At 42.4% G+C, this 27,463-nt stretch overlaps 1 protein-coding gene across 1 annotated transcript in view; it reads right to left on the reverse strand.

Annotated features, from left to right (window-relative positions):
- Positions 1-1,923: 1,923 nt before the first annotated feature.
- Positions 1,924-27,463, reverse strand: part of TMC2 (transmembrane channel like 2) — a 55,788-nt gene continuing 30,248 nt past the window's right edge. The window contains exons 12-19 of the mRNA XM_038391424.2: positions 21,953-22,105; positions 19,508-19,636; positions 14,951-15,018; positions 13,678-13,917; positions 10,397-10,522; positions 6,458-6,536; positions 5,197-5,317; positions 1,924-2,472 (exon numbers count right to left, since the gene is read on the reverse strand). Of these exons, the coding sequence (XP_038247352.2) occupies positions 2,243-2,472; positions 5,197-5,317; positions 6,458-6,536; positions 10,397-10,522; positions 13,678-13,917; positions 14,951-15,018; positions 19,508-19,636; positions 21,953-22,105 (1,146 nt within the window). The 3' untranslated portion in view covers positions 1,924-2,242. The remainder of the gene's footprint in view (positions 2,473-5,196; positions 5,318-6,457; positions 6,537-10,396; positions 10,523-13,677; positions 13,918-14,950; positions 15,019-19,507; positions 19,637-21,952; positions 22,106-27,463) is intronic.

The following is a 27,463-nucleotide window of genomic DNA, read 5'->3' on the forward strand; positions in this document are numbered from 1 at the left end:
TGGGCTGGACTGTAAGGTGCCCATCCAGCCCTGTGTGTTTGTACGGGACCTAGAGCAGGGGGGACCTACTTTCTGTTGGCTGTGGCTATGATATAAACAATATCCCTCATAGTTCTAAAGTTAATTTAAAAAAAAAAGGGGGGAGGGAATCTTTAAAAGATTCTTGCCCTCCTCTCCTCAATCTTTCAGATTTTCCTTATACATCAAAGGAGGCTTCTACTAAAGAGGGAGTGAGACATTAATCCATCTTTTTCCCTTTGTGGGTCACTTGTATTGAGAATTGAGGCCACCCAAGAGGAACTCAGCCTGATTTTCAGTCCAAAACCTAACATCACCCCTAAAACGTCCTAATTCGGATTAACAGGGCTGATTGCATGTCTGCTAAATGCACCTTGAAAAATGTGACCGATTCCTCCTGTGGGACTTTGGTGGAAACCAGATTAGGTCCAAAAGATTCAGAATTCAGTTTTGTTTTGTTCTTAACTGGGGCATTTGTGAGAGTTTTAGAGGCATTTAAGGTGTTCATGACTGAGCCTTTTTTCTTCTGACTGTTGCAGCTGCTCTTTAGGCAGTTGAAAGGCATTTTCTTTTGGCTCTCTTCTGAACTTAGCTAATTGGGAATCTCTGCAGACTTTGTGCAGTAGTAAAGGCTCACCATGCTGCTTTGCGACTGGTGGTGTTGACAATGGGGTGAGAGAAGATTTTTCATCAACATTGTGTGTAAGAGCAACTTGCCTCAAAGAGCATCGAGCGAGTTACAGAGACGTTTTTCAGCAAACAGCCTCCCAATTCCTAGGAAAAGGCACAGTGCTGTTGGGAGACTGTAATCTGTCCACCATCACAATGTATTTGGGGAAGGCAAAACTTACTCACTTGCTTTTTGCTACTCTTTGCCTTAGATAATCACCATTTCTGAAAAATAATGGATTTGCTATTCCGTCTGGAGACTGCCCCGGCCCATGGAGCAAGACTGCCAGGAGATGCACCCCAAGGCACTCGCTTGCCACTGCACTGGTGGCCCTGGCGCTGCTGCTGTTCCTCAGCCTAGAGGCGATACATGGGGCGGTCACCTGCCTCCCCACTATCAAGAGTTACTCGTCTCTGGGCTGAGTAGCAGCAGCAGAGCCAGAGAGAAGGGGTGTAGGGGGAGGCCTTTGAGCCTGAGCCTCTCAGCTGATTCAAGTATAAAACTTATAGCAAGAAATTTAGGATTCTATTGTTACTCAGAAGCATGGATTCATTTTCTACAGGATTTAAACAACAATGCACAGAGCGCCCTCTTTGCACGGCTAGACTGCCTGAATTGCAGGCTGGGATGGGATTCTGTAAGCCCAGTGGCAGCACAGCAGTATGACAATGACCCAGAAAGGTTTGATATCTCAACCACCAAATCTAGGGAACTCCTAGCATCTAGCTCTGGTGGATCATGGTCTAGCTGACCCCGAAATGGCTACTGGCATTTCTGATTAAACAAAAGATAAAGCTGACTCTTTTTGAGACAGGCCAGGTCACTTCCAGTCTCCCAAACATCTTGGGCTACCCCACCTTTCCTCCCCGTGAGAAGTGAACCTGCCTATTTGCAGTTGCAAACTGCAAGCGCAGAGTGTGACACGAATGTGAAAAGAGGGACAGAGAGGGAATGGTGGTGGTGGGAAATAGGGTGTAAACTGAGCAGAGAGCTGGAAGAGCCAAAACCAAAAGGAGTAGAGGGGGGAGTAGAGGGAGGAGGGGCCAGGGTGGGAGATGGGGAGAAACTGTACTGGATAAAATACTGTACACAGGACACCTTTTTGTGCCAATCTGACTTTTTTGCAAGATTCTTCTTTCCCTAACATGGACTTCTCTATAGTTAGAAAGACATTGTTCTTTTTTTTTATTTCAGAACTGAACTGCTCTGGGGGAGGGGAAATTTTGATTTAAATAACAAAGGGGAGAAGTTAAAACCTCTACGGGGTCTACAAACTGAAAGTCTTTCAAGAGACTAGCAAATATCAAACACCAAAAGAGGTACTCACAATGCAGGTGATATTGGCCCTGGGGATAGGTACGCAAGAATTATCAATACTTTCACTGCCTCAAATGTGCTACCTGATTATTAAATAAAGCTGTTTGGAGACAGAGCCAACATTTAATGATCAATGTGCAATAATTTCTTAATAAGACTAGAATTGTTTGAATAACGTGCTAGATACAATGGAAATAAACAATATGCCTATTCCCAAACAAAACTACATTTGATGTTTTAATGCGGCTGCCCCCTGCCCATTCCAGGGTACGGTCCCTGCTGGTAAGCCCCAGGTTTTGATTGTCTATGGTGAGATGCCCTTAAACTAGGCTTCGGTGGTCGTGTTATCACACAAGGTGATGGTGCAAGTATTTCTCCTCTCCCAGAGCTGGTGTGGTTGCTGTTTCTTGCTGTACTTCCTCGTTTCTCTGCAGGGCTGTTTCTTCTGGTAGAGTCTGATTTGTTCTCTTGTATCAGGAAAAAAATAGATTTTAAAAACAGGAGCCAAGGTGATTAAAATTATTTAATTTAAAACAAACACTCCTTCCTCACCTCCCTCCATAGTTGGTCCTGCCATCACCCTGTTTATACACAATAACCCTATCTGTATGTGTGTTCTTGTAGAAGTCCACACTAAGAAACCAAAAGTATAGATGTTAGCACCCGTATTCTGGCCAACATCCAGTTTAGAATCTACAGCCTGTCTGCCTAAGTTCCCTTTGCAGTTTTATTTTGACAGATATAAAAGGCAATAGTTCCGATGTCCTTCCTTCATCATAAATAATACACCTCTATCTTTGTGCTTATTATGCATTTGTAATATTGGTTTTTATTATATATTTTCATTAACAGCCACAATGTGCAATGTACTTTCCTAACCTAAATAAAGGCACGATCCCTACTATAAGGAAGGATGTATCACAAACTGATTTGAGAAATTTCAAATTCAGTAGGACAGAAGGGGGAAGATCCAAGAGATGCTAATGTGTTTAACTGTAACCACCAGCTAAAATTAAAATGATAAATAGCATCAACCTTCTTTATTCACTGTCGCTTCGTTCAGTTTCATCAAGAGTTACTCAGCTTGGCACAGGGCCTTTTTTAGCAGTTTTAAAACATGTTTCCACTTCAAATTCTTGATACTACCTAGCCCAGAATTCACTGGTTTTTTTCAGAATATTCTTGAGGCAATATCACCTGACACGATAAATAGAGATTGGGCCTGAATCGAAACCCTAGATGCAAACTCTCCAAAATGTTGGGCAACTTCAGATCAAAGCATTGCACAGGCCCATTTGTTCTTCTCCTGAATGAGCTGTGTTACGGCATGTGTAGGAATAGCTGGCTGTATGCATAGGCTTAAGGATGGCTTAACGTACTCTGCTAGCACACCTCCAGGCAATGTGTTGGAGATTGGATGCTCTTCTAAAAGATATGCTCTAATTCAATGAGGAATTAATTCAAGGAATTCCTGTGGCCTGTGTTATACAGGAGGTCAGACTATATGGTCATAATGGTCCCTTCTGGTCTTATGATCTATATGTTTTAAGTCCTGAATAAGTAATATTGCATTCAGTGGTTCTATTACAGAGAAATAACTTCTTTTGCCAACAACCCACATTTGGATGATTGTTTTGTTTTTTTAAAAAAAAAAAACCTGTTCTCACCCGTCCAGATTTGATTCCTAATTCTGCTTTTACTCCCCAGTCTGAGAGGAGTTGGGGTTGCTGTTGAGTCAACAAACTGCTGCCCCATGGAAATATCTTGTATCAGTAGCATCTCCTATAATAATTCCCTTGGGAAGCTGTGTTGAAAGGATTCCTCTCCAGTTCTCCCCAGGCACTGGGTAAGGTGAGGGATACCAAGACCTTTGCTAAGGCTTTCTCTACACTACCACTTTTGTCAGGAAAACTTGTGTCGCTCATGGATGTGAAAAAACACACCACAGCCAACACAAGTTCCACCGGCAAAAGCGCTCGTGTAGACAGCGCTATGTTGGCAGAAGAGCCTCTCCTGCTGACATAGCTACCGCCGCTTGTTCGGGGGTGGTTTAATTATGCCAACAGGACAGTTCTCTCCTGCTGGCATAGAGCGGCTACATGGGAGACCTTTCAGCAGCACAGCTGTAGCAATACAGCTGTGCCGCTGTAAGGTCTGTAGTGTAGACATAGTCTAAGGTTGCACAGAATATGTCCCTTAAAAATAGACTTCTTGATTTCTCCAGTATTACAGGGAAACTTAGTGAGACAAAATCTGCCCTTAGTTATGCTCATCCAATCCCCTTGTACTAGTGTGTCCGAGGACAGAATTCAGCTCAATTTCTTTATGTCCACAGCCATTCCATGGTAAAAACTGAGACCGATGTCAATTTCTAGCAATATCCTGGACAAATGTCACTGAATTAAGTTTAAGTATTTTAGGAGTCCATTTTATTAAAAATTACATGATGTGGCGTTGTAGGGTTCTGTGTAATGTTTCGAGGACACTGACGAATATAAACCTTGGGGAAATGTTAGGGACAATACGTGTGAAGTAGAATTCCTAGGAAGTACTGGGGAGGAAGGGATTGCAACCTCCCACCAACTATCTCAGCCTTTGCAGCTTTACTCTCAGCCTTTGCAGCTGAGGGGTGACATTTTGTCTGCTGATCACTTGTTAGAGGAGGACAGTTCAAAAAGACAAACTAGATTCTCCAGGCCCCAACAGACACAGGAAGGACATTTGAATCAATAGCCTGAGTTTAAACTAACACAGGACCGGCCCCAATCCTTAGGGAGGGGTTGGAAGGACTGATGGAGATTGCGGGGGAGGGAGGCGATTTCTAGTACGGTGTGGTGTTTTTTCTTTTTCTTTAATATTTTCTCTGTAATGCACCTATCTTTGCAATGCTTCTACCTTGCTTAGAAAAAGCTGTGTGATAGCTTAACTGTGCACAGTTACACTATCAGTCTCTGAAGAGAAAGCAAGCGGGTCTGCTTAGGCAGTCTGTCTTTTGCTGGGAATAACACAGTGCAGGTAGCGAACGGTTCATCTTGGAGATACCTGGTCACGAGGGGAGAGAGACGCGTGTCTCGCTCAAGAGAGGCAGCAGCCAGGGGAGCCTGAGAGTGGGTATTCTTGCTGGACCACTGAGGGGAAATACAGGTGCAGTTGCCCTGAACTGTGACAAAAATCTCTCTAATATGTTTTACCTTCTGCTGGTTTGGGCTGACTCACGCTCTTTGCACTTGGAACCAGCAAGTCGTCTAAGTCTTGCATTGCAGAACTAGTTTTAGCTTTGTAGTTCCTCTTGTGTTTCTCCTCGTCACGTTGCTGCACAAATTAATACTGTTAGATTTCATTTGCAATTGGAGACATGATTTGTGAAATAGCGGCTTGGTGTCGTGTTTTCTGAGGGGGTGTTACCTATGCACGAAGAGTCACAACATTTGATGAGGTCTCTGTCTCTGAGTAGCAATGTCTTCTCTTTCATGGCCCCTTTCTGTACTGATTCATGATCACTTGTGTCGCTATGGAATTGATTTGTGTAGCTTTAAAGAGCTCATGTGCCTCTAAAGGCCACATACAGTGGATCTAAGGTTTGGTCCATATCATATTTGAGAAGTTATATAGACACACACAGCTCATATTTTAAGCTATTGGCAGAGCTGAAGTTGACATTTAGCCTTAATTTTTGGAGGCTGCTAATTCCTGAGTGCTCATTTTCTCACCCTTAATGTTACATCAATCCCTAGGTATATTTCATGGAATGTATTTTATGTGGCATCAATTTTTTTTATTCTTCTAAGATTCTGTGTCATACCAGTAAAATGGCAGATACAGCCTCTTGCAGGGCTAGACTCTCAAGAGACCTGGGGTCTATTCCTAGCTCTGCTCCTGGCCTGCTGGGTGACCATGGGCAAGTCACTTCACTGCTCTGTACTTCAGTTTACCTTTATGTAAAATGGAGATAATGATACTGACCTCCTTTGTAAAGTGCTTGGAGAGCAACTGGTCAAAGATGCTATATAACAAAGACCTAGGTGTCATTGTTCTTGTTAGCAAGTCTGTTTGCTTTGTAATTTTTATAAAGCCTACATGTTTCGTTGATAGCATTTTATCAACCCTGGTGAATCTCGGCCTCCTTTTGGCATTCACTATACTAACATTAATCACACTGAATTATTTGGGCATGGAATTTGTTATGTAGGTATAAAATGCAGTTCTAGGGAAATTTCATTTTAATTTTAGCATGAGTTAATATCCACTTATTAGGAAGCGTTACTTAACAGTATTGTAATTAGATACTGAACACTGCCCAAGTGAAATGCACAATAAAGAAAATTCACTTTTTTATCATGCAGTTCCATAACATGGTCTAAAATGAAAAGCTATTTAAAAATAATACTCTAGGTCAAAATGCAAGTGCATAGTATTTTAGAAACATCTGTACTGGATAAATCACATACATACCATTTTCATTTTCTTCTTCAGTTCTGTGTTGGCGTGCTGATATGCTTCAGCCCCAGCATTCAGATAGTAGATGGCTAGGCTACAAATATTTAAAAAAAAAAAAAGATATACTGACAGGATAGTGGAGACATAGGCCCATCTTGGAAGGGAGGTGAGCAGAGAACTCCTCCTGCTACTGCATGTGCATGGATCAAGGGATGTGATCAAGTTAAAAAAACACTGAAAATTTTTTCAAAGGGGCTGAATTACACAGAGAACCTCCCAAATAAGCTGCATGGGTTTGCTCTCATTTGACATGTTGCTTGCCAATTTTGGAAAATATAAGAGTTGTGTTAGAATCGGGCTGCTGTCTGATGCAAAGCACAAGCAGCAGGACCAGTGGGAAATCTGGCATTATCTGTGAACTCATAGAATGCTCATGGCCAAGTCACTACTGTGTGTTTTGTGGTTGGGTGGGAGTGGGGAGGAGGCACTTACTAGATAGTGTTTCTCCAGTTAAAAATCTTTAAAGTTATCCCTGGCTATGAATAGGATTTTGGGGAGGCACAAAGCCTAACTCACTGGCAGCACCCTAAGTCTCAGAAACCCTTCCTCCCTATTCTACCTTCCACAAATGACCTTCAATCTATTTTCCCCCAACTCGCTCCATCATCCCTTCCCCAGTCACTGCACTCAGATGGGAGTTAAATTGGAGACGATTATACAAATTGCCTCTTCCCCCATGCAATAAAGGAAGTCTCCCTGTCACAGACTGTGTGGGTTCCAAAAGCCTGCAGCTCTGTTTGTAAGCTTATTGTGCAAAAGTGATGGTGGGCCAGTGAAGACTGGGAAGATGATACTGAAGTTATCTAGTGATAAAGACTAACCCCCAAAGGCTACATTTAAAGAGCCAAAGGACTCTCTGGTGTAGCTCTGCTAAGTTCATGAGAGTCACACTAGGGATGAACATGGCCTGTTTTGAGCAGTCATTACTCTCACAGCAGCCCCACACATACTGTAAGAGAGAACAACAGCGTGCTGATGTGGATATTTGTATGGCTTCTTTCACTGTAGTGCCTGAGCACCTCACAATCTTTAACATCCCCATGAGCTAGGGCAGTGCAGTTATCCCCATTTTACAGATGGGGAACAGAGACACAGAGAGGCTAAGTAACTTGTCCAAGCTCACAGGAAGTCTGTGGCAGAGCAGGGAATTGAGCCAAGCTCTTCCAAGTTGAGGCTAATGACCTAGCCACTGAAGAGTCTTGCTTCTTCTACAGGGTACCGCTCCAGTCCACAGCCTGCAACTGAACTGTTACTTATAGGCAAAGGTTGGGAAACCAGTGTAAATCAGAGCCAGTTTTGAGTGGAGTTGTGGGCTTTGGGCTTGATTCTTTTTCTCACAAAGAGGACAAGCCCCCAAAAATAAAATAAAAGGTAGGAGCCACACTAGAGGGAATCAAAAGCCAAAGGCATCAGAGGAGATGTACTGGCAGTGTCAGGCAGCCTTTGGCTCACAGAGAGGTACATATTTTAAAACATGCTAAAGTGTCTGGGACTGTCTCATCCCCACTGCTGCCAGCCAGCCAGTAATATTTTGGTTGTCAAAAGTGTCTCCTCCTGCTTTTGCAGAATGATTTTATTCCTTTAAAATCCAAACATCATCTGCTCAGTGACTCCAGACCATTCCTGGAAAAGCACCATCAATTTGCTGCTACTGCTTTAAAAAAAAAAAATCTAGTATAGAACAAGTAATATTGGAACACCAAAGCTTACTGCCAGTTCATAATTTGGCTGTGTAGCTATGGCTCAGATTCAGTGAGCTGGAAACCAAGTTAGAAGGCTGTTTGTAGGGTAGATTTAAAAAGAGTGAATCCAAACACTGCTAGACAGGGCAAGTCTGTCGAGGATGACTAGTTTCTTTTGAAATCTTTTTTTAAATCTGTTGCTTTTGGTTCTAAGGCCCTCCCTGCATGTCTGGTTTTGACCTGACTGCACTTAATTGCCTGAAGGAACCATGTTTTTGAAAATATTACTGGGATCTACTCCTTCAAAGCCCTTGTGGTCTTCACTGGCTCTCTGTTTTCTCTGTCCCTTATTCTCCAGATCTTTGAGTTACTCTGAGTAAATCAATTTTCCTTTTTGCAGATTCCAGTTTCCTTTTCAGTCCTGTGGCATCCCTTCATTAATAGTGGTAACCATCTTCAAATCTTGGAACTTCTCCCCATTTAGCAATTTATTTAACAGATGAATCAATAAATGTGAATTTGGTTAAATATTTTTCCCATCAGGGCATTAATGCATTCCCACACTACTTGTGGCATTTTGTCAGCCTGTGTTTCCTCTCTCGCATATTTGTTGCAGTTGTTCTGGATTTGCTCCATTTCCTCACTGCACCTTATGGCTCTGAGTGAAATTACTGTGCGCATTTTAGGACTGATCTGCTCAGACAGCTTTTGATCCTCACTTAAGGGGACTTGATGGAGGGAAGAAGAGGAGGGGGAATAACATGAAAAAGGGTGGTGGAGAGGGCTTTCTGAGCAGCTGCATCTTACACATTATCATGTGATTCATCCCCCAGTTGATTTTTGTGACAATGTAAGTAACTTGCACTTAGGCGTGTGTGGACTGCTGTCCCAGGCTAGTGGCTGGTCCACATACGAGGTTTGAGTTTGCTACTGCTTTCCATAAGGTGGTGAGTTCTTTAACTCCAGCAGTAAAGGTCAGATTTTTCAGCTCTGTAGGTCCTGATTTCAAATTCTACTATTGGCACAAGTGAGGGTGGGTTACCTATCCATAAACCTTGTTTAAGTAAAATAGCTTTCCCCAGAAAAATGAGGCAACTAGAAGTAGAGAGGAAACCGAGACAAAACAATTTCACTTAAAGTGTAATATCTACAATGTACTCTCTGGCAATTGAGGCAAAGAGTATAAATGAATTGGAGACATCTCAAATTGTTTCTGGAAAAGGAAGGGGGAATTGTGAGAGTGGGTGGAGGGGGAACAAACTAATTCAGTTCTTAAGAAGGGAGAGCACATTTTATGAGTGGCTGCCTGCCACTGAAACCAAGCTAATATAAATTTATGATTCACCCGCCACATTTTGCAGAGGTTATTTGTTGTATTAAGGTTGCATTGCAGGTTGCCTTATCTGCTTTATTTAGGAGGGAGAGATGAAGTATCTTTCAGAGCTAAGTGAAATGCTGGCAGCTGCATTTTCTCTTTTTAATCTTGTTATAAATTGGAGCAGGATCAATGTAAAGGACTGGACCCAGTTTGGATCTATCTAACTGTATGTACAATAGCAGGGGTGGTGCTAGCAACTAATGGATTATAAGGAGGGAGGCAGGAAATCAAGGACTATAAATGATTCAAAGCTACCTAATTATTCCTGGAGAAAGAAGTGGATAAGGCATAAAACCAAGGCTGTGGCCACTTGCAGCCATTAATTATGGCACAATCAACGGCGGTGGTAGTTTTAGCTATGTAGATGCTTGATCACGCTACCCCTACTGAAAAATTTTCAGATGGTAGTTATGTCTCTGAAAATCTGATAAATTGAAAGGCACAGTTGTCTTATCTGCCACTTTAGTTGGCTCAGAAAAACACCAAAGAAATAAAGCAACAAAAAATAGACAAGTTAAAGCAGTGAGAGGGGTTCTTAGTTCCAGGCTACTTCATTCCTAAATCCAACTGCAGCCAACTCGGGCTGCTTTCAAGCAGTAAATCTTTTGAACTCTGCCATGCAGAATGTTCCAGACATTAAAAATGTAGAAACCACAAATAATTACAATAGTCCTTAAAGCTACATGGATTAATCACAGCAGTGACTTTTAATCACTGCTAATCTAGACTATCTAGTTGCAATCTAGAGATAAAAGGCTGTGTATCTCATTAAAACCTCATGATCTCTCAAGTCTCCCTTCCCTCCAAACCTGTATTATTGCAAATATAACTTACACCATAAGCAGAACTGCAGGTATAATCAGTCCTGGATTTGCCACATAACTGAAGATCTTGGCTATAAAAAGTGGAAAATCCTGCTTGATGGTCTCTTGGATGACATCATACATTCTTTTCTTTCCACTGGAAAGATAAAATGACCAATTACACACTGTAGCTGGTTACTGAAAGGCCATAGTAGTGCCTTGTTAAACAACTTTAAAAGATTTTTATAAAGAACAATAAAATTATTTCATTGTCTGTCAACATTTGTTTGCTACTAAGACTTTAGATATTAAAATACTGTTGAAGTGACTTACTTACAAATATCTTTCAGTCCATCCACTCTTTCTTGAGTTCTAATGATCTGTCTTTAGTGGTATTGATTATGTGAATGACCTCTACAAAGGTAACTTGCTTCAAGCACTAATATATATGTGTATGTTACCACTCCTAGTTACTTCATGAGCTCTACTTATTTATTTCCCTTGAATCCACACAAATCCTACAGACTTTAAAAAAAATAATCAGAGATTTGTGACTTTCATATCACATTGAAGATGGTCTTTTTGTTGTGGAGATAGCTCTGCTTCTGCAAATCAATGCTTTCTTAACTAATGAGCCAACTTCAAGAACAGCTAAGTAAGATCAAAAATAGCAAGCTGTGATTATCACTTAATAGGAAGCCCACTGAAGGAGTACTTTTAAACTAGACTGAATAAAGCATTAGAGAATATGCTGTGTGCAAATGAAGTAATCATACACAAGAAAGGGGACAAGCTAGATAAGCTAGGAGGTTTCTTTCATAGCATCCAACACTTACAGTTCAGTGTTGGATTCAAAGACTGACCATTTCTGTGGGTAGTATTAGCCATACTCATAATCCTTAGACTCACTGTATTTTTGGTTATTTAGGATCTAAAATAATTATTCTGGACTCCAATTTGGAAGAAGTCACAGTCCATCCTCATGACAAAGGTCAACAGAGACAGACAGAGGCTGAACCAGTGCCACAATTTCACTCATCTTCATTAGTCAAGTATGGTACATTACTAGCCAAATCCTCAACCTTATAGTGGGAGCTGGGCTGAGAGGGTTGAACAAGGCAGATAAGAGTGGATTTTGAGAAAGAGGCTTCAAGGTTTGAAATAATTCTTTAATGCTTCAGACAATGCTTGGGGATTGTTGTGAATTGATTTGTGGACTTTGAAAATCTCTTATGGTTCAGGTACACCACTCACATATGCCTATATACAGATTCTGTCGTTGAGAGTAGTGCATGACTGTGTGCAAGTACCATAGTTGGTGGTATTGGGCTTTTTACTTTCATGTGTCCACGGCTGGTCTTATAGTTGATTGCGCTCAGTGCCAACTTTCATAGATGCCAACTCGGGGGAGGGGAGGGGGAGAGGAGTGCTGCTCATGGGACATGATAAATGTTTTCTACCTTGGGCAGCAAAAAACCAAGGGCCAGCCCTGCATGTGACTGTAATGTCTGTGAAAGGTGTTGGCTCAGTGGCTCTGGAGATTGAAGTACTTGTGTCTTATAAACCAGGTACAGCATGAAGAATGAAATGTTTCCTGCATTGTTCCACTAACATCAATCAATCTAGGATGGGGTGGCCAACCTGTGGCTCCGGAGCCACATGCGGCTCTTCAGAAGTTAATATGCGGCTCCTCGTACAGGCACTGACTCCGGGGCTGGAGCTACAGGGGCCAACTTTCCAATGTGCTACACTATGCTCACTGCTCAACTCCTGGCTCTGCCCCAGGCCCTAGCTCCACTACACTCCTTCTCCCCTAAGGCCCCCACCCCTTCCCCTGAGTCTGCTGCATGCTTGCTCTTCCTCCCCCACCCCCAGCCTCCTGCACACCACAAAACAGCTGATGGTGGCAGGCGGGAGGCGCAGGGATGGAGGGTTAGGTGCTGATCAGCGGTGCTGCTGGTGGGTGGGGCAGAGCTGATGTGAGGGGGCAGCACTGCTAACGTTTTACTGTGGCTCTTTGCCAATGCACATTGGTAAATTCTGGCTCTTCTCAGGTGCAGGTTGGCCACCCCTGACCTAGGAAATGGAGGGCCCACTTCAGGGGCGGCGGGTGGAGGAAAAAGGGGGAAAGTAGTTCAGTCATCTCTCCTGATCTGCCAAAAAGTTTCCAGATAGTCTGGTAACTTTTGTGATATAGAATCCTGCAGTGGAAGGAGATTGCTAACTAATTTCAACATAACCACTCAACAATCATCAGATGGTAACAAGGCACAGTTGCTGGTTCCCTATGCTAGACTGAACTGGCAACCTCAGCATGAAAGGTTCTGTATCTCCTCACTAGTTCCCCTGAGCCACCTATTAGCTGATGATATACAAGTTACATAATAATGGGTGTTTGTGTATGTGAGGGCAGGATTGAGTACACAGGGCTGGATATTGTGATGTACTTTTAAAGGGCAAGATAATTAAATCCTGCTAGTATGGTCTATAAATGAAGAACATCTTGGTATTTCCTCCCATTCTCCAACTCTCCACAGATTTCTACTGACATTCTCCATTAGCAATTGAAAAACCTAAAACAGTGCAACTAAAGAAACAATTTGTTCCAATCTGGCTCCTTGCTGAGTCAGACTCTCTGTGCACCAGGAAATAATGTTACTAAATCAAATCAGAGCTCATGGGCATATTAATCCAGTCCCTTGAACACTTTGTGTGGTGCTAGTTTGGAAACACAGGGAGAAATAGCATTAATAAAGTAGCAATAGAGAAGCTCAGAACAATCTGGTTTCTGTTATTCCTCCACCAAATACTAAAACGATCACATGTTGTGGTAGCTATTGACTATAGAGAAGCCCTTGAAAGATGGCTTTGGGACTCCTCTTTGTTTGTATAACATTGAAATGTGTGTCCGAGAATTTTTGTTCTAGAGCACCATAATCAGACACACATCCATCCTCCATGGATCTGCTCCAAAATCCTCTGTTGGTTCCTACTGCACTTTTTCAGGAGGAACGACAGGAATAGGTGTAGGGGTTTTATGGGATACTTTGGTTTTGGAGATGGCAGGAGACTCAGTGAATTCTGTTATCTGGAAGATAGCAGACGTGAACTAGGAGTAGGTTCGTCACCCCAGATGACAGTTTGTTTGCAACACAGTATTGGTCATGATGCACTGGTGCATGTTCTAAAGAAGAATGTAACTAGACCAGAATAAAAGTATTATACAGTCCTTGTTGGGCAACATGCCTAACTTATTACAATATTTTGTGCATACAAGCAGAAGAAGAATTCAGGCTTGTGGTCATTTCATACCTGAATGGTCCACAGTCAAAGGAAGGAGGGAGGGACATTATGGTGTAGGCCACTGGCAGTAGGCTTAGGAACAGGATCAACAGCAAGAGTCCCATGTAAAAATTATTGGATTTGGATGCTTTGAACACGCGTTCATGAGGGACATTGCTACTCATAACCGCCCAGCACTGAAAATACATGGAGGTTAGTATGCGCAGCACGTTTATGCCAATCAGTCCAGGTGCATAAAAGGATCCCATCCTAAAAAAAACAAAACAAAAACCAGGAACACTATTTACCTAGACTAGGGTTTTACTTCAGGATCAGCAAATACATTAGCATAGCTGATGGGTATACATGGAAATGATTCCGGCTAGGTCAGTTTATGCTACTCTCCTTTCCCTTCCACCCTCCACATGAACACCGTTGAGGAGAAAATGACCACTCCTGAAAGAGCATCCACCCACCGCCGGATTAAGGTGCACGAGGCACATGTGTAGAGACATGAGTGCATCAGAATCTAACCTTTCATTTAAAACAAAGTTTCTAGCCTCCATGGTTGGGAAAGAAAAGCATGAAAATGTGAACTGAGTATATCTAGTACAGAAACATCTGCCTAAGTCTGCAGACTGCCTCCAGCAGACGGGGCAGTAGTAACCACTAGAGCCAGCTATTGATCACCAGAGCAGACTAGGTTCCTGCTGCTTTGAGAGGACACCTGTCACTGCTCCCAACACTATGGATGCAGAAAGGGGCCACTGCTGGGTGATGGCTGTGCAGGTCCCCATGTTGGGCTGTGCCTCTGGCCCCTGATTGCCTTATTCCAGCCCAATCTCCCACTCAATTGATGCATCTGTTAATGGTCAAACTTGTACCACCTGGTAACACGCTCAAAGCATGCAGATCTCCCTCCCCAACAGAAAAATCAAAAAGGCTTATAGTGTCATCCTGAAGAGATTTATAATCTGGGGGGAAAGGTCAATTTTATCATCCAAAAATCATCCTATAAAAGGAGTAGGTCAGGGTCTGCAGTACTAATTTCCATTTAAAATCAGCCAGATATTTTTGTGTGGATGAGGAATGGGCTGGGTTTTTTGTTTTGTTTTTAATAGCAAGGAACATTAGAAGTCAAACTTTTTTAAAACAAAACAAGTCCCCCCATGCAAATCAGTCCATCCAGTTTGGAAAGTCTAGGTGCATTACCAATCTCTTGAATTCTTAGTGCTATTAAGGACTTTTCCATTCTAAGGGTCGGGGAGCAGGGGGAGAGAGTGGAAAAGCAAAGATATCTTACCAGATCATTCCTTGATTGAAGATCAAGCCCAACACGTTACCACTAATATCAAACTCTGCATAAGAAGGCTATATGAAATGAGAGGGGAAAATAATTTATGTATAAAGTATCTGCTGTTGCTTGGTCTGCCAAGGTATAAAGGTGCTCATTAAGTGTTAAGGGATTCCAAGTACAGCCTAGATTCCCTGTCTATTGAGTAGGTAACCTGTGCAGCTATGAAAACAAAGGGGCAGCTATGCACTGTGGGACACCTCTCCTCTCTTGGCTTGCTGAAAGCTGGAAAGGCCTCTGGTGGTGGTTACCAAGTGTTTGGAGTTGCTTTGCTCTTGTTTTGAATCTTTGAATAATACAGTCAGCTATGAGGAAAAGGTCTACAGCGTGCAGGTTTATTTTACTTCTCCAGCTGCTGTATCGGCCCACTGGCCTAGTTACATCTTGGCAAGATGTTTAATGTTTGAGTAGTTATAACAAGGTTGAGAGTGAAAAATATGACAAGCACTTGCTTAGATTTTCCAGAAGCAGGCTGTGATGTGGGGGCTGGGGAGGGGGTAGTTCTGAGAGGACTTGTGGCTTGTCCAATATGTGGTATCATTTTGTACTGAACTACCTAAATACCAAAGTTGTCTGTAGTTGGTCGCAGAATATGAGAGACACAAGGCGGGTGAGGTAATGTCTTTTATTGGACCAACTTCTTTGGCAAAAGAGTAAAGCTTTCAAGCTCCACTGAGCTCTTCTTCAGGTCTTTCACAAACAGAAGTTGGTCCATTAGAAGATATTATGCCTTATCCATCCTCTCTCTCTCTAAATACCAAAGGGCAGAATTGCCTTGTGTGAAACTGAGTCTCTTGATGTTGTAGGAGTTGATAGTGCTGTAGTATTCCTATAGTATAGATATATATTTGATCTACTGGATGGTGGCATTCAACTCCAAGGGGAAATGGTGAAAGCCTGATTGCCTGGGATATTAAACTGGACAGAAGAAACAATAGAGGAATATGCTCCAGAGTACAATTCTGCCCTGGATTCAGAAAAGGGTTCTGGTAAAACAAACTAGACAAGCTAAAAGGTCTTTTCTCTCTCTCTCTCTCTCTCTCTCTCTCTCTCTCTCTCTCTCTCTAATGTTTGTGATTCTGTAAATTGTGTGTGTGTGTGAGAGATTTTTATCTATTAAAATGCTACAGGCAGGTCAGACATGATGCATAATTTTGTTTTGTTCAGTAGAAATGCTGATCCCTGAGAGAACAGCATCTTGTTTTTGTGAGGCTGCCAAGGGAACAGTAGTCCTACAACAAAGTGTAATTCAAAATGCTTAGTCTAATGCCATGTCTAACTACAAAGTTTTTGCCAACACAAGTTACGTTGACATGCAGCTGCTGCAGTTAGTACACTACTTGTGTGTGTGCATACATGACTCCTTGCATTGGTGTAGCATGTACTCACCAGCAGTGTTTGTGTTGATTCACAGTTGTGTTCACAGAGCGGTGTAACCTGGACAGGTATCCAAGCATGCAACTTGCCACTGTTCATCACACTCTCTTCTGGGTAGTTTTGGCAATGCATAGTGGGTCAGAAATGACTCACTCAGTGGTGAGTGGGGGGTGAGGGGGTCAACTTCCCATAATGCAATGTTCTCCATCCATAATTTCATCTCTGTCCCATAATTTTAATGCCTATTTTAAATTTCCTCATGAACCTGCGCAGTGCTTGTCACTGTCTGCCCTCTCTGACAGAAACATGGAGCCTGCATGGCTCTGCTCTGTTGTCATGAGTGTTGCAAGCACAGGGTGCACGATCCTTCAGTATTTGTAGAACTGCAAGAACAACCATGGGGAACATGATGACTTCTAGGTAGTCAGTTTGCTGTGGGACATAGTGATAACTAATTGAAGGCTGTTGGCAGTGTTCATGTTCCTTTTAATTATAGTGGAATACCTCTCAATGGCTATGGCTAACAAACTAAAAGTAGGTTTCAGAGTAGTAGCCATGTCCACAAAAAGAAAAGGAGGACTTGTGGCACCTGAAACCTGTCATTATGCAAGGCACTGAATTTAGCTGTATAGAGCGGAAATCTATCAATTTCATGAAAAAACTCGTACAGATACAGACAGACATCATCTTCCTTTCCAAATGCAAACAGATGGACATCATACCAAAAGGACTGAAGGTAAAAAATCCATTACAATCTACATACCACACAGACTATGCTGACAGCTTGTGCCACACACTCTCAAAGAAACTGCGGAACCACCTGATCAACATCCTCTACAGCAAACAGAGAAAGATTAAGAATGAGCTCTCAAAGCTGGATACTCTCCTAAAACAACAACCTTCCACACAAACTTCCTCATGACTGGACTAAACTAAAAGTAGAAGCTCCTAAGGCAACAAACATACGGTCTTCCCTAGGAAACCAAATTGTGTAGGACAGGCTTAAAATTCTCTTTGCAGACATAAGAACATTTACTTTGTAAACTATTCCAGCTAACAAATCACAAAGCGTTAGATTGCTGCCTTTAAAAAAAACAACAACCCATATACATATGGTTGTGAGATTTGTTATTTTTCCAACGGGCTCCCAATACCATCAAGTTCTTGGAGGCTACACCAGTGCTACTCAAACTGGTGGTCCGCGGACTAGTGCCGGTCTGCGAGCACATTGGGGAAAAATATTTGCCGGTCCCCCACATCAGATAGCTTGAGAAGCATTGGGCTACACCGCTACATATGAACAGAAATGCAATACTGGGGAAGTCTATGTGCCCAGTTGTCTGTATAATTATAATGTAGCACTCACAGAGAATCAGCCTCTTCATTTCCTTGAGGGGTAAAATTAGGTACTTCCATCTTTACTCATCAGACCTGATCGAATAGTTCATCCTCTGTCATACAACAATTGCATGGTACTTTCTTTAGCCAATAGTTTGGGGCCAGCACTTCACAAGCCCATTAGCCTCCCTCCCTAGGTAAGGAGACGCTTCTGTCTGTGTCACAGTAGGATGAGGGGTGGGGGGGGGGGGAAGAGGAGAGATGCTGTCAAAATGGAAGTAGGTTGCACCCTTTGTTTTGTATTATTCTTGTTGTTAGGTTAGTTTGTCATCAACAAAAGGCATCTGGACAGCCTATTCCTCTAAAAAAGGAGGAATATAGGCAGTACAGTATCTGGGCCATTGCAAAGTAGCCTAGAACCCCTCTTAAATCATGCCCTCTTCTACTTCAGTTGTGCCTTTTAAATTCCCCACAGGCCCTCTGCATTAGGGTGTTAGTCATCATGACACCTCTAATTTCAGTAATTTCTGAGGTATCTCATCTACTAGCTTGTATTTAACACTGTAAAGCATCTAGGGTTACAGCTTGTATACAAATAAAATATAAATTGTTGTATAAAAACAGAAAAGTAATTCTCTACGGCCCCTGGAATGTAATGATAAACAGATTTCTGCCTTCCATTAAGCACATAGGCTTTAGGGTACACCCCACAGTTTTAAAACCCTGGCTCCTGGCAGGAGGCGATTGTATCGGAAGCTGGTGGGAGTTGCCCAGGCTGCTTGGGCGCCTGACTCTCCATGCTGTGGGAGCTGGAGTGTTGGCTGGCTGCTCCCTGTGCTGGGCCACCTCTGCATGGCCAGGCATCCTCCAGGCAGGGTGGGCGCTACAGCTCTGAGCTGTGATCCTGATGCCCTCTTGCCTTTCCCGAAGGAGTCAGCTCCTGCCCGCAGAGCCCGACTGCCATGAGATGCTCCCACGGCACTTGGTCACCACTGTGGAGCAGCAGCAGAGCCATGAGCACCAAGGCAGCAGTGAGCAAACACTTTGGGGAGCATCTCATGGCAGTCGGGCTCTGCGGGTAGGGGGTGTCACCAGCCGGTGCCAGGCTCCTTCAGGGAAGAGGCAAGAGGGAGTCAGAGGTGCAGCTTGGAGTTGCCTGGGGAGTGCCTGGCTGTGCAGAGGCAGCTGGCTTGGGGAGGGTAGGGAGGGTGGATATAAGTGGTGTGCATTATACTCCTCCATGTTGCCTGAGGTGAATTCTTGTACTTACTGTTTGTTCAGCCTGCATGCATACATACAGCACAAGGAATACTGTATTCAAGGGCAGATAATATTGCATAGAATTCATATCGTTACTTAAGGTATCCTGCCTCATCCATAGTGGGCACTATAAATAGGGAGGTCCTGGGGCTTGAGAAGGAGACCTAAATGTGGAAGACTTGAAGGTTCAGCTAAGTGAATTTCAATCTGCAAGTGAACACATAATTGATTCCTTGTGAATTCAGTTGCATGGTTTAGTTCATGAACAGCAAAATGGACTGAATCTTGCAGGGTTCAGTCAGTCCTTATCTTAGTAGGACTAGAGCAAGGTGGGTTTTTCTTAAGTTTTTGTTTTGTTTTTTTAAGGTGAGCTTTATTGACCTGCAGAGAAATGTTGCATGGACACACTTCATGAATTAAAATATCAAATTAGATTGTAATAAGGCTTGATGCATTAAAAAAACTATTATCAAATGTAAATAAATGGCTAAAAATTGCTTATATCCTTTCAGCTTTAGAGCACTGACTTACAAATCCAGCCTCAAGGTCCCAGCACCAGCAGTAGTTCATAAATCTGACAAAGCAAGCACGCATAAAATCTCCCACCAGGATGGTTACGTAGGTCACCAGAATATCAGACACTGTGAGTCTTACAAATTCCTGCAATTGAACACAAGGAAAGAGCAATTAGCTACTGTAATTTAAGTGGTGCATCATAAGACTGTATCCTCCCTTAATCTGTCTCTCACCACGAGTACCCTGTAGAAGTTGGCTCTTTTCCCTGTCTTCTGACTTTTGGTAATGCTCACTAGCTGTGTGTTTCAAGAAGCACAGGCTGCATTACAGCCACCAACTATCAATTGCTGGCTGGCCTTCTTGATCTAATTTTGATTATTTAGGGCTAATTTCAGTTGTTTTGTTCTCATTTTGGTTGTTTGGCTTTAGAGTGCAGATGCTGGGCGCTATTGGCGGGATATGATATACAGGAGGTCCGACTAAGGCCAGAAGGGACCACCAGATCATCTAAATTCTATGGCAGTGTTGTTGTAACTGTGTTTGGCCCAGGATATGAGAGAGAAAATTTGGGTGAGGTATTATCTTTTTAATGGGACAACTTCTGCTGGTGAAGGATACAAACTTTCAAGCTGCCCAGATCCTCTTCTGGAAGTCTGGGAAAGTTAATCAGATTGTCAGAATTTAATACAAGGTGGTATTGATTGTTAAGCATAAGGAGTTAACACACATTGCAAGAAACCATTCAAAATGAAGTGGGCAGGTAACACCTGTGCAGTCATAGCACAAAGGAGAGTTAGTGGATTACAGATTGTTGTAATGAGACATAAAATCAGTGTCTCTATTGAGTCCATTTTTTGTGTCTAGCAGAGTGTGGTGTTTTTTTTTGTTATGAATTTGGGCTCTCTAGCTTTTTTTTTTTTTTTTTTTTTTTAAAGGTGTTGTGCAGTTTCCTTTGAGGATGAGGACTGAAAGGTCCAATATAGAGTGATTGTTTTGTGAAAGGTGTTCACCCACAGGTGACATTCTGGTTTTGTCTTGCATTATTTTTCTGTGTGAGTTCATTTGAGAGTGCAGTGATTGTCTCATTTCACCTACATAGTTGTTGGGGCATTTGATGCACTGGATGAGGTACACTATATATTGTGATAGGCTTGTGTAGGACCCATGAATCTTGAAAGGTGTGTTGTGGGGGGTGGGTATTGATCATCATAGCAATGGAAATATGTCTGCAGGTTTTGCATGTGGTGTTATGACAAGGGCTGGTGGCAGTTTGAATTGGTGGGTCCTGGTCTATGGAGAGTTTGCTTCAGATGATGAGGTTGGGTGCTTGTTTTGAAGTCCAGGAGAGGAAGTTCAGGAAAAATTTCTTTCAGGATGTGGTCCCCATCAAGTATGCGTTGTAATTGTTCAATATCTTGTCTGGGCTCCAGTGTGGGGTGGGGGTTGATAACTAGGGATGTATGGTCAGTGGCTTTTTTGCTGTATTGAAGTAGGGTCTGTGAGGAATTAGAGTGCTCTGTTCCATGATGTGATCTACTTTTCTGGTGTACTGTCCTTGTTTTGGTGAAGGTGGTTTTAAGCCAATAGAAGTTGGTCCAATAAATATATTACCTCACCCACTTTGTCTCCCTTATACATTGTGATCCCAGGAAATAGGAGCAAGTCCAGTGCTAATTTAAAACATACACATGCTGAGGTGTTTTTTTCTGATTTACCATATAGCATTCTGCAAATATGCTCACAGAAAACTCTCTGAATTAATGTGGCTTACCCCATAAACTATTCTATTATGAATTTCATTTTTCTGAACAAGTTGTGCTAAAACTTCCTTACAATTTGTTGGTTGGTTTCAGAACCTCCCTTTGCATATCACACTTTATCTACTCTTTATATTAGATACTGGGTGAAAGGTGAAACATAGTGATTAATAATAAAATAGAAATTACTCTTTAATGTATGACCAAACAGATAATACAGTCTACATTACCAATTGCAATAGCTTTCAGTTCTGGCTGCTCAGTGTTTCTGAAAACCAACCTTTTTGAAAGTATCCCAAGTTGGATACTTGGTGGCCACTCTTGAAAATTTTGCCCCAGCTGTTCAGAGCAAAACATTCAGTTGGGAACTGAGCCAGGAATAGAGCCTGGTCTCATGACAGCCAATGCTCTGCCCACAAGATCAACCTCCTTTCATAGAGCTTCATCTGTGAGGGGAGGAATGCCTGTAATTTCCTCTGTCAGTGGTAGTTTGAGTGCTTCCATCAGCTATGAGGAGGTAGTTGGCTCTTTGCAGGCCCCTATGCTGTACAGCAGTGCTACTGCTTGGAAGTTTTTTAAAGCACCCCATATTGGTCATTTGGGCAGAAAACTTCAGACTTTGGTAAAATTAAAAACAACCAAAAAAGTATCCACTAAGAAACTTCTACATATTATCATTGCTGAGGTCCCCAAAACTGCTTACAATGCCCACAGTTGTCTCCCAGCAAGGACCTCTAGGCATGTCTGCGGGATCAATAGGAGGTGGAGTAACCGCACTGTCATTCATTGCAGATGAGTTATAGTAGCTAAGCAGGGTCCAGTGTGTGATGTTCTTTATCACTACTTCTTCAGTCAGCTAAAACAGAAGAGACACATGCCACTGAAAACCTCTAGTGTTGGGCCTAAACTAACATACCAGATCAGAGCACACCTACACCTAGGGCAAATTCAGGCTCCAACTTAAATCCAGATAGATTAAAAACTGTACAGCTTGGGCCTATCTAATGTGGCCACCACCATGATATGTAGGTAGTGACCTACAACAAAATGTAGCCTCTGGGTTCCAACACTAGCACTAGTTCACACAGCAAACAATAATAGCAGCTGGGCTTATCTATGTAGAGACCTAGTGTGCAATAAGCCAAGCTGTGAATTTACAGCACACTAACATGCACTAATTGGTTGTGTGGACCCTGCTACTGCACATACAATTTTGTAGGGCATTTGAAATGAGAGTACTAGATGAGTCCTAGGGAACTCATTCTGCTTCCTTTTTTAACAGGATGGATAGCAGTTTGATGATTAATAGAGATGGTTCCAGTCTCCTCTGCCGTATAGAACCACTGACGCTCAGGATATAACTAATTTTGTTCAGCACAATAATTGAAAAGTTCATACTAGGGCTTAAGTGGGGCATAAACCTTGTGTTCTTCTGTGGAAGGGTAGATTTTGCTTTCACTGAAAGCACTTTTTAAACAGGCCATGTGTGAATGGAGAAAGCTGGAAATAAGGTTTGAATGAATAAAAAGTTGCCTTTGCAAAGCCTGCTGCTGGCAGTGCTCATACTGGGCCAGATTCTGTTCCCCTTGGTCATGTTAACTAGCACCATATCCATGGGCAGCTCTCTGGTTGTGAACAGGATTTCTTATGTGGTAAGATTTTATGCAGGGTGAGTAAAGGCACCAGAATCTGGCCATTGCTAACAGAAAAATGATACGGTTGTGGATAGAAGAAAAGGAGTACTGGTGGCACCTTAGAGACTAACAAATTTATTAGAGCATAAGCTTTCGTGAGCTACAGCTCACTTCATCGGATGCATTTGGTGGAAAAAACAGAGGAGAGATTTATATACACACACACAGAGAACATGAAACAATGGGTTTATCATACACACTGTAAGGAGAGTGATCACTTAAGATAAGCCATCACCAGCAGCAGGGGGGGGAAAGGAGGAAAACCTTTCATGGTGACAAGCAAGGTAGGCTAATTCCAGCAGTTAACAAGAATATCAGAGGAACAGTGGGGGGTGGGGTGGGAGGGAGAAATACCATGGGGAAATAGTTTTACTTTGTGTAATGACTCATCCATTCCCAGTCTCTATTCAAGCCTAAGTTAATTGTATCCAGTTTGCAAATTAATTCCAATTCAGCAGTCTCTCATTGGAGTCTGTTTTTGAAGCTTTTTGTTGAAGTATAGCCACTCTTAGGTCTGTGATCAAGTGACCAGAGAGATTGAAGTGTTCTCCAACTGGTTTTTGAATGTTATAATTCTTGACGTCTGATTTGTGTCCATTCATTCTTTTACGTAGAGACTGTCCAGTTTGACCAATGTACATAGCAGAGGGGCATTGCTGGCACATGATGGCATATATCACATTGGTAGATGCGCAGGTGAACGAGCCTCTGATAGTGTGGCTGATGTGATTAGGCCCTATGATGGTATCCCCTGAATAGATATGTGGACAGAGTTGGCAACGGGCTTTGTTGCAAGGATAGGTTCCTGGGTTAGTGGTTCTGTTGTGTGGTGTGTGGTTGCTGGTGAGTATTTGCTTCAGATTGGGGGGCTGTCTGTAAGCAAGGACTGGTCTGTCTCCCAAGATCTGTGAGAGTGATGGGTCGTCCTTCAGGATAGGTTGTAGATCCTTGATGATGCGTTGGAGAGGTTTTAGTTGGGGGCTGAAGGTGATGGCTAGTGGCGTTCCGTTGTTTTCTTTGTCGGGCCTGTCCTGTAGTAGGTGACTTCTGGGTACTCTTCTGGCTCCCAGAAGTCACCTACTACAGGACAGGCCCGACAAAGAAAACAACGGAACGCCACTAGCCATCACCTTCAGCCCCCAACTAAAACCTCTCCAACGCATCATCAAGGATCTACAACCTATCCTGAAGGACGACCCATCACTCTCACAGATCTTGGGAGACAGACCAGTCCTTGCTTACAGACAGCCCCCCAATCTGAAGCAAATACTCACCAGCAACCACACACCACACAACAGAACCACTAACCCAGGAACCTATCCTTGCAACAAAGCCCGTTGCCAACTCTGTCCACATATCTATTCAGGGGATACCATCATAGGGCCTAATCACATCAGCCACACTATCAGAGGCTCGTTCACCTGCGCATCTACCAATGTGATATATGCCATCATGTGCCAGCAATGCCCCTCTGCCATGTACATTGGCCAAACTGGACAGTCTCTACGTAAAAGAATGAATGGACATAAATCAGACGTCAAGAATTATAACATTCAAAAACCAGTTGGAGAACACTTCAATCTCTCTGGTCACTCGATCACAGACCTAAGAGTGGCTATACTTCAACAAAAAAGCTTCAAAAACAGACTCCAATGAGAGACTGCTGAATTGGAATTAATTTGCAAACTGGATACAATTAACTTAGGCTTGAATAGAGACTGGGAATGGATGAGTCATTACACAAAGTAAAACTATTTCCCCATGGTATTTCTCCCTCCCACCCCACCCCCCCACTGTTCCTCTGATATTCTTGTTAACTGCTGGAATTAGCCTACCTTGCTTGTCACCATGAAAGGTTTTCCTCCTTTCCCCCCCCTGCTGCTGGTGATGGCTTATCTTAAGTGATCGCTCTCCTTACAGTGTGTATGATAAACCCATTGTTTCATGTTCTCTGTGTGTGTGTATATAAATCTCTCCTCTGTTTTTTCCACCAAATGCATCCGATGAAGTGAGCTGTAGCTCACGAAAGCTTATGCTCTAATAAATTTGTTAGTCTCTAAGGTGCCACCAGTACTCCTTTTCTTTTTGCGAATACAGACTAACACGGCTGCTACTGTGAAACGGTTGTGGATGTTTTTCACAAGGATTCAAGGGAGTCTTTACTGATTTCTTTCACAGTTATGATTGCTCACTTTATCATTCTCAGGGCAGAATAAACTTTCTGGATTCCTTTTATTGTTCTCACTTTAAAGTGTTTTTCAGTGGATCATTTTTAGACACTTATCCCCTTCTATGCTCTTTATCAGCCATCAACACACTAATTGGATAACATTAAAGATAGATGTAAAAACTATAACTGAGGTGGTGCATTAATAGAAACTGCAAACAGTGTCAGATAAAAATATTCAAGTTGTCCTAATGTTCAGCAATTACAGAAGATAATCTCTCCGTTCTCATGCATAATAGAAGTTTGTGCATCTCTGATAGCCTAGATTGGCTCAGTAGGGTTACTCAAGTTACTAATTTCTGAGAATGGTAATATAGAATTCTATTTCCAAACTGTGGTTTAAAACTTTCATTTTGAATAATGAATGAAAAACTGGAATTCATGCATGAAAGTCTTAATTGAATGGCAACTCCAACCAGTTGTTCAGAGGGGTTGATTGTGAAATACCTTTTATGTACATATGAATGGAAAAAAATCAGTAATATCCTATAGCAAGGGAGCCTTTTGTTCATGTTAGCTTTAAGAATTATGATCACACATGTTGGATTCTAGAGCATATTATGGGTCTTTTTTTCTCTTTCATTGTCGTGCTGCTTACCTTTTCATTGTCAGTAAAAAAGAAAGTTATGCCATTGTCTACGCTCTGGAAAAGCTACGCCCATACTTTTGGGGACAGCGTTTCCACCTGTAAACCGACCATGCTGCACTACAGTGACTTCATACTGCCACGGGAAATAACAAACTTATTCGGTGGTCACCAAGATTTTACTTTTGACATACAACACATCTCAGGAGCTTCTAACAAAGTGGCTGATGCACTCTCCCGTGACAGTTTCCCAGAATCAACTGGTTAAAATTGTCCTTGAGATGTGGAAAATATTGTTAGTCTTTATATACTTGGTAATATATTTAGAGGTGCATGTGTCTTATAAACTGTTTTCTCCTAGAGCTCCAGGAAGAAATACCAGCCAGCGTTTCACCCTATCTGTGATTTGGGGGGGGGGGCGTGCCATAAATATAAAGGGAAGGCTAACCACCTTTAAATCCCTCCTGGCCAGAGGAAAAACCCTTTCACTTGTAAAGGGTTAAAAAGCTAAGACTACTTCGCTGGCACCTGACCAAAATGACCAATGAGAAGACAAGATACTTTCAAAGCTGGAGAGTGGGGGGAACAAAGGATACTCTTTGTGTGTGTGTTGCTTTTGCCAGGACCAGAGTAGAAATGCAGGTCAGAACTCCTGTAAAACGTCAGTAAGCAATCTAGTTAGATATGCATTAGATTCTGTTTTGGTTAAATGGCTGATAAAATAAGTTGTGCTGAATGGAATGTATATTCCTGTTTTTGTGTCTTTTTGTAACTTAAGGTTTTGCCTAGAGGGATTCTCCGTTTTGAATCTGATTACCCTGTAAGGTATTTACCATCCTGATTTTACAGAGGTGATTCTTTTACTTTTTCTTCAATTACAATTCTTCTTTTAAGAACCTGATTGCTTTTTCCTTGTTCTTAAGATCCAAGGGTTTGGGTCTGTGTTCACCTATGCAAATTGGTGAGGATTTTTATCAAGCCTTCCCCAGGAAAGGGAGTGTAGGGCTTGGGGGGGATTTTGAGGGGAAAGATGTTTCCAAGTGGGCTCTTTCCCTGTTATATATTTGTTAGACGCTTGGTGGTGGCAGCAATAAAGTCCAGGGACAAAAGGTAAAATAGTTTGTACCTTGGGGAAGTTTTAACCTAAGCTGGTAAAAATAAGCTTAGGGGGTTTATCATGCAGGTCCCCACATCTGTACCCTAAAGTTCAGAGTGGAGAAGGAACCTTGACATGGTGGCAGAGCGGTGGAATTAACTTGAAATCATTTTGAGATCAATTTGAGATTTGTTGAACCAGAAGCACAGATTTTTAAAAAGGAAATTCTTTTTTTTCCTTTGGGCTGCTGGAAAGCAGGTTTTCAGCTGAAAGCAGTTAGGGTTTTTTTTTTTGTCTCTGCTTGGGGGCCAGAGCAGAGACAAAAGGGAATTGTCTTTTGTGAGCTGGAGTTTTCTCTACCTAAAGGCAGGGTAATTAACCTCCTGCAGGGAAATTCACAAGTCTTCACAGACCTGAAGAGGTTTTTTTTAGCTAAGAGCAACTAGAGAGGTTTTCTGTCCATTTGCTTCTGTTCACCAGATCTCAGATTGATCTCAAAATGATTTCAAGTTAATTCCACCGCTCTGCCACCATGTCAAGGTTCCTTCTCCACTCTGAACTTTAGGGTACAGATGTGGGGACCTGCATGATAAACCCCCTAAGCTTATTTT

Source organism: Dermochelys coriacea, chromosome 2 (assembly GCF_009764565.3).
Source record: "Dermochelys coriacea isolate rDerCor1 chromosome 2, rDerCor1.pri.v4, whole genome shotgun sequence".
NCBI lineage: Eukaryota > Metazoa > Chordata > Testudines > Dermochelyidae > Dermochelys > Dermochelys coriacea.